This window comes from Cannabis sativa, chromosome X (assembly GCF_029168945.1).
Source record: "Cannabis sativa cultivar Pink pepper isolate KNU-18-1 chromosome X, ASM2916894v1, whole genome shotgun sequence".
NCBI classification, from domain to species: domain Eukaryota; kingdom Viridiplantae; phylum Streptophyta; class Magnoliopsida; order Rosales; family Cannabaceae; genus Cannabis; species Cannabis sativa.
In genome coordinates, this window is record NC_083610.1 from 13,353,540 (window position 1) to 13,360,877 (window position 7,338).

General features: G+C 29.8%; 1 protein-coding gene across 1 annotated transcript; it reads left to right on the plus strand.

Annotated features, from left to right (window-relative positions):
* Positions 1 to 4,951: 4,951 nt before the first annotated feature.
* Positions 4,952 to 6,062, plus strand: LOC133032043 (uncharacterized). The gene is made up of 3 exons (XM_061105862.1): positions 4,952 to 5,234; positions 5,371 to 5,634; positions 5,776 to 6,062. Exons 1-3 carry the CDS (start codon positions 4,952 to 4,954, stop codon positions 6,060 to 6,062), a joined length of 834 nt encoding a protein of 277 aa, XP_060961845.1.
* The last annotated feature ends 1,276 nt before the right edge of the window (positions 6,063 to 7,338 follow it).

Genomic DNA, 7,338 nt, shown 5'->3' on the forward strand with positions numbered 1-7,338 from the left:
ATTTTCCCGTATGCCTTGAAGTATACAGTCTCTTCAGTCGCGGAATTAACGGAAAGTAATGCATCACCTTATGAGGCACCTTTTTTGCTCCTGAATTTTCTGAAGTTATCCATCTATTAGTGCCACATACTGGACATGAATCTTCATTTGCATGTTCATTGTAAAATAAAGAGCAATTGTGCTTGCACACATGAATTGACTCATACCCCAACCCTAATTTTTTCAATTTTTTCTTGGCATCATAATAGTTTGATGGAATTTTATTTTCCTTTGGAAAAGCAAATTTTAATAACTTCAGTAATTCATCAAATATGTTGTTAGGAATCTTTCCCCTAACTTTCAAATGCAATAACTTTGCCAAAAAGTTAAGAGAAGATATCCAATCACAAACAGGATACAACTTGGCCTCAATTTCTTCAAATAATTCGTCGCGTCATTGATTTGCATCTGGATTATCATCCATTTCGAATGACGGCTGAAGGAAGTCATCCACTATCGGAATCATCTCGTCAATTTCAGGATCATCATCAGCGGCATCATGGTCATTCATTGCATTAGTGGCACTAGATTCTGCTTCCCCGTGGTAAGTCCACTTCTCGTAACCAGTAAAAAAACCCCAATCGAATATATGTGCTTTCACAACAGGTAAAGTTTGAAGCCTATTGTTCACGCATCTTACACATGGGCACCTAATTCTACCATCACAATCTTTACATTTCGAGGCCATCTCTAAAAGTGCATTTAGACCATCCCAATATTGTGGACATCTACGATTTCGCAAAGTGGTCCAAGACTTGTCGATTGTCATCTAAAATTTTATGAAGACATATGATTTAATAGTATAAAGAAAAATTGAATGATAAAATTTTATGCTATTTTAAGATATTTTATGCTATTTTATGATATTTTATGCTATTTTATTAAAAAAATTTCATTATTATTTTAATACTTACACAATTATTTATATATTATTAAAAAAAACATTCCTTATTAAAATATTTTCTATTTTTAAAGAAATATTATTTAAAAATATTTTCCTATATTGAATCTTTTTCTTAAAAAAAATTATAATTATAATCGTAAATTTTTTTTAATTTTTTACATCTAAATATTTTTTTTTTTGCTTTTATATTTTTTTTTCACGTATATATTACAATAAAATTTTCATTTATTAATTTTTTTTTATATTAAAAAAATTATTATTTTATTAATATTTATTTTTTTACCTATTTTAATGTTAAAATTTCATTATTTAATTAATTTTTTAAAGAAATATTATTTAAAAATATTTTCCTATATTGAATATTTTTCTTAAAAAAAATTATAATTAAAATCGTAAAAAAAATTTTAATTCTTTACATCAATTTTTTTTTTTTTTGCTTTTATATTTATTTTTCAAGTATATATTATAATTAAATTTTCATTTATTAAATTTTTTTTTAAATTAAAAAAATTGTTATTTTATTAATATTTATTCTTTACATATTTTAATGTTAAAATTTCATTATTTAATTAATTTTTAATATTTAATTATTAAGTATATATTTCATAAAATTTTTGTTATTAAATTTTTATTATTAAAAAATTATAATTTAGATTTTAAAATCTTATTTAATAATTTACATGAAAAAGTTTATTTTTTATGTTGTATATACATAAAAATTAATTATATTTATTTACATTTATATACTTAATATTAAAAAATATTACATTTTTAAGTATTTTTTCCAATAATAAAGATTTATTCTAATTTTTTAACTACATTTTTTTAAAAAATAATCAATTATATATCAATTTTATAATTTTCTACATATATATAAGTTGCTTATATATATTATATATACAGTATATATACTGTATATATACACTGTATATACAATATACAAAATACAATATTTCGAAACACATATTTTCAAATATATTAACATACAACTGATATCCATACATATTTTATATAAATAAAATCATACACTTATACTTACACTATCAAAAATACACACAGATTTATATATATATTTATATACCATTTACAAAAAATTTCACAACACAAAAAATAAGATACCAACAGAAAACTAAAAGCACCAACCTCTTTAATTTCTGGTAGAAATTTGTATTCCTCCTCCGACGTTGCAAATCTCCGTTAGCTATTATACTCCTACCCAAAACTTAAACCAAAGATAACAAAACAAAAAAAATAATTACAAAACAAATTTTAAAACCAAAATAATATAGCAAAATAAAATTATATATATTATAACAAAAACTTTACCTTTGCAATGGTTGGAATGGGCGCCGGAGATGGAGGAGGAGAAGGGGGATGGGCGCCGGAGATGGAGGAGGAGCAGAATTGGGATGTGCCGGAGATGGAGGAGGAGAAGGAGGTTTTCTTTGAAGGAGCCGTGGGGGGTATTTTTGAAGGAAAATGGAAAATATTTTCAGCCTTGGGGGGGATATTTTATAGAATTTAATTACCGGCAGGACCCGCGGGTAATAATAAGGGTTCCGCCGGTAATAATACAACGGTCAGACTCCCCTGACTATTACCGGCGGAACCTGCCTCTACTAATCCGCCGGTAATAGTTGTTTTAAATTTTGGGCGGTCAAATTCTCGCCCAAGGAATTAGAGGCAAAATTTCTGTCTGTACTAGTGTAATCTGCCGGTATTACTATTTTTTTTTAAATATTATTTTTTTTTTTAATTTTCAAAAAACAATACCAGCGGATGACCAATTCCGCCGGTAATAACCAATTAATACCGGCGGTTTGGCTCCGCCGGTAATTAATAAATCTGTTGTAGTGTAATTATTTGTAAGATATTGTTCAAAAATTATATAAATATAACTAAAGATTTAAAAGATACGTAGAATTTAATAATTGTAGAAAAATATATAAAAAAGTAAAACATGAAAACAGACTTATTGGCCATAATACGCGACGCGTCAGCACATATTGGCCATAATACGACACGAGCTATATTTTTTTGTGTTACAGCGCCACACGACTCGTCTTTTGAAAAGCTTGAATAAAAATATAGAGTGGAGCAGCACGGTAATTTAATTAGGAACTTACACAACTATATGGGAGCGTTTCATAGTCATTAACAAAAAAAAACACTTGTGTGAAAAATAGCATATAGCTTATGTTGTGATTTTTTATATAAGTATAGTTCCAGCAACGTCATAACAATTATAGCTATAGATCTAAGTTCTTTATAATAAAATAATGCTTAATTTAACCACCTGCAAATATATTTGCATCCGTACAAATATATAATAATATATATATACACAGATGGACATTATTATTGATAAGTCTCGCAACCTCTAAATACTAACTAAAATCTAACTATCTCATGGTTTGACTGGATACGCAAATCAAAAACATTCATATAAACAAAATTCGTACGAATCGGCTGGAGAAACAAAGTGACACACTACATATATATATATTCGAAACGCTATAATGAAAGTGTAAGATCTAAGAGCTCTTTTGAACTAACATTATTTGTATGAGGAACTTGGTTTGGAACAGCAGCAGCGGAAGAAGTCCCAACAAAAGTAGCAGTAGTGAGGAGTGAAGTTTGGTTTGTCTTAGGGACCTTGAAATTTGAAGTTGGAATAATCTCTTGTCCATTAGCATTTTTACCAGTTATGAAGTCTTCATGTTCAAATGAAGGCTTCCAAGAGAGAGAATCTGGAGTCTGATGATGATGATGATGATCAGTAGTAGTACTTATTGGTTTGATCAAACGGTCACGAGCCTCTCGCATGCTTCTAATGAGTTCATAAAACTTCTCTATTTTCTCTTCTTCTCCTTCCTCTTCTTCTTCTTCTTCTTCTTCTTCATTTTCCCTCACTACTACATGGCTGAGCTTCCTCTTCTTACACATGTTTCCCTTTCCCATCTCCATTTCGTGTAATTAATTAGTGACAATTGAAAAATAAGCTATAGACGGATAATTAACTAACTTATTGTTGGATTTGTTTGGTTTCTTTGATAAAAAAATAATAAATAAAAAAGGTGATTTTTTTTTAAAAAAAATAAAATAGTAAAATAGGTTATTTCTTGGATGCTTCGTGGTTGCTTCTGGGAGACTCGGTCATCATCTCGTGAGAGCGTGAAGGTGTGAGTACACAATAACAACTCGTTTTCAGTCATTTTCATTCGTTTTTCTCGTTGGCATTATTTTTTGTTTTTGACAAACTTGTATAGGCATCAGCTAAAATAAATATACATGGAAAAAAAATTGTGTAGATTAAGTTTTTTTTTTACCTACAGGCATTTTCTCAGGAATTGTAGCAGACTAGCAGGTATATATTAAAAAATTACCTCCACTTGTCTATGAAAATATTAATTTGTAAATTAATAATCAGTCTAAATTTTAATAAGTGATAATATACACTACAAAATTAAGGACCAATAGTGATAATAAGTCTAAATTGTAATAATGAGAGAGAGAGAGAGAGAGAGAGAGAGAGAGAGAGAGAGAGAGAGAGAGAGAGAGAGAGAGAGAGAGAGAGAGAGAGAGAGAGAGAGAGAGAGAGAGAGGAAATGGTGTGAATTGTGATAACGAACCCGACCTTAAGAAGAAGATAGAGAAAAGAAAGAATGGGAAAGATTATGGTGTTTCTAAAAGTTTGGGTTTCTGAATGAAAAAGAGAAAGAAAAAAAAATAATTGGAGGAGGTAAGAATAAATTAGTAATCTATTTAAATAATTACTATTTAATTTAAGAATATTATTAAAAAATAATTTTATGAATAATCTATATATATAAAGGAGAAGTATGAAGCGTTGACGTAGCGGTCTAAAATCTCTCAAAAGTTATTTGTCTTTTTCCTCCTTAATTCTCTCAATTTTTAATATTTTATTAAAGCATAAATTTACAAATTAATATTTTACTATTATTTTTAATAAATTTTCTATAAAAATATCTATCTTAAATTATGGTTATGGAGTATTTGACTAAGCGTCTGCAGTTGGTAGCCAATCAATCGAATTTTAAGTATCACCCTATGTGTAAGAGTCTCAAGATGATAAGTCTCTGTTTTGCGGATGATCTGATGTTGTTTTGTAAGGGGAACTTAAGCTCGCTACAGGTGTTGAAGAGTATTTTAGATGAGTTTAGTGCCTCTTCAGGGCTAGCAATCAAAGCTAACAAATCTCAACTCTATTTTGGAGGGGTGAAAGAAGAGGAAAAACAGGTTATGTTGAGAGAAATGAGTCTTTTAGAAGGTTTGTTTCTTCTCAAGTACCTAGGGGTGCTTCTAAGACCAACAAAATAGAAAACAGAAGATTGTGGTGTGATAATTAAGAAAATCAAACAAAGACTTCATACTTGGGCAACTAGACATCTTTCGTTTGCTGCTAGGGCTCAACTCATTAATTCAGTATTGTTGGGGGGCTCCGCAACAACTGGATGAACATCTTCATCTTGCCGCATATAGTATCACAAGGGAGATCGAGAAGCTATTTAGAGGTTTTCTATGGGATTGGAATGGTCATAGAAGTAAGCTTCATGTGGCTTCGTGGGAAAAAGTTTATCTTCCTAAGAATTATGGAGGGTTACGATTCAAAGATAGGGTCAAATGGAATCAAGTTGTCCCCAAATATATTTGGGCCATTTCTTCTAAAAGTGACTTACTTTGGGTTAAATGAGTCAATAATATTTATCTCAAGAATAATTCTATTTGGACCTATGATCTAAAAAATTATACAAGTTGGTATTGGAGGAAACTTTGTCATTTGAGGGACAAATTTACTCAAAATGATATAGCAATTGCAGGGGCTGGTGTGGATCGGCTCAACTCTAAACTGTTGTATAACAGCAAGTTGCTGCAATTTGAATACGAAATCAGCAACAATGTGTGGAGCAGCTACAATATGCCGAAGCACAGGTTTATTTTCCGGGTGTTGACCAATAACCAACTGTTAACCAGGGACAAATTTGCTCAGTTCAAAATCACCCTTGACAGTATTTTATGTCCGGTCTGTGGTGCTAAAGCTGAGACAAACGACCATTTGTTCTTTGCTTACTGTCTTTCGCAGCAGGTTTTAACTTAGATGTGTGTTTGGCTTAGAATGAGTAGATGGCCAACCGATTTTCAAGGTTGGCAAAGATGGTTAGTGCAAAACAAGAAAGATAAGAAGCAGAGAATCTATACTACTGTTATGGCAGCATTGATCTACGATTTATGGAGTAACAGGAACAATTGCATCTTTAACAATTACTCGAGGACAGCTTTGAAAATTGTACATGATATTAAAGATATAGTGTTCTATAGATTACAAGTTGCAAAAAAAGGGAGCTTAAAAACTTATGAGAGGAAATGTATAGAGAAACTATACTGTAATTAGTTGTTTTGGGCCTTGCTGCCTGTTTTGGTTAGGTCGTAATTGCTTATGGTTAATGAAGTTCATTCCTTTTTGATAAAAAAAAAAATAAAAATTTAATTTTAATTTTAGTTAAGCAACGTTTGCATAAAAAGTCTTTCTATAGACATATATATATATATATAAAAGTATTAAATTTTAAGGAAAAGATAACACTTGTAAAGTATTTTCTTAAAAATTTACTTTTAGTAATAGTCTTGGAGGCAACACTTATTTAAGTGTTGCGCCTTTAATTATTTTTTAGTTAAATAAAAATGTTGTTAATGATATTTTTTCTAGTAGTGTTAAGAATAGCATCAAAAGCAATAACCACACTAATAGATGTAATTCTAGTAACAAGTGTATATGTATCAAAGAAATCTACATTTTTTCTTTTTTCTAAACCCTTTGACAACAAGACGTACCTTGTACTTTTTAACAATACCAATTGGTCTCAATTTCTTTTTAAGAATCCACTTAAAACCTATTGTCTTACAGCTTGGTGGTATCACAACTAAATGTTAAGTTTCGTTTGACTCAAGAGACTCCATTTCATCATTAATAACTTCATTCCGTACAAGTCAAACTCTAGTGAGTCAAAGCTTCTTGGATGTTAGAAGGATTCTCCTCTAGAGTATATGCACAAAAATTAGAACTAAAATCTTTAGATACTGTAGCTTTTTTAGTTCTTCTAGGTTCAATTTCTATACCCTCTTCATGCTCATTATCCCTAATAATAAACATGTTACTAGATGATGCACCCCCCACTATTTCTCAATTTAAATGAAAATATATGTTCATAAAAATCAACATCATTAAATTCCAAAATAACATGCACATTTAAATCCTAAAATCTATATGCTATCTAATAAACGCACATTCATATACTATACTAACCGCTTTAACTCTCTTTTGGATCAGGAATTCTAACAAATATCAAATAACCCCAAGTTTTAAAGTATGAGAT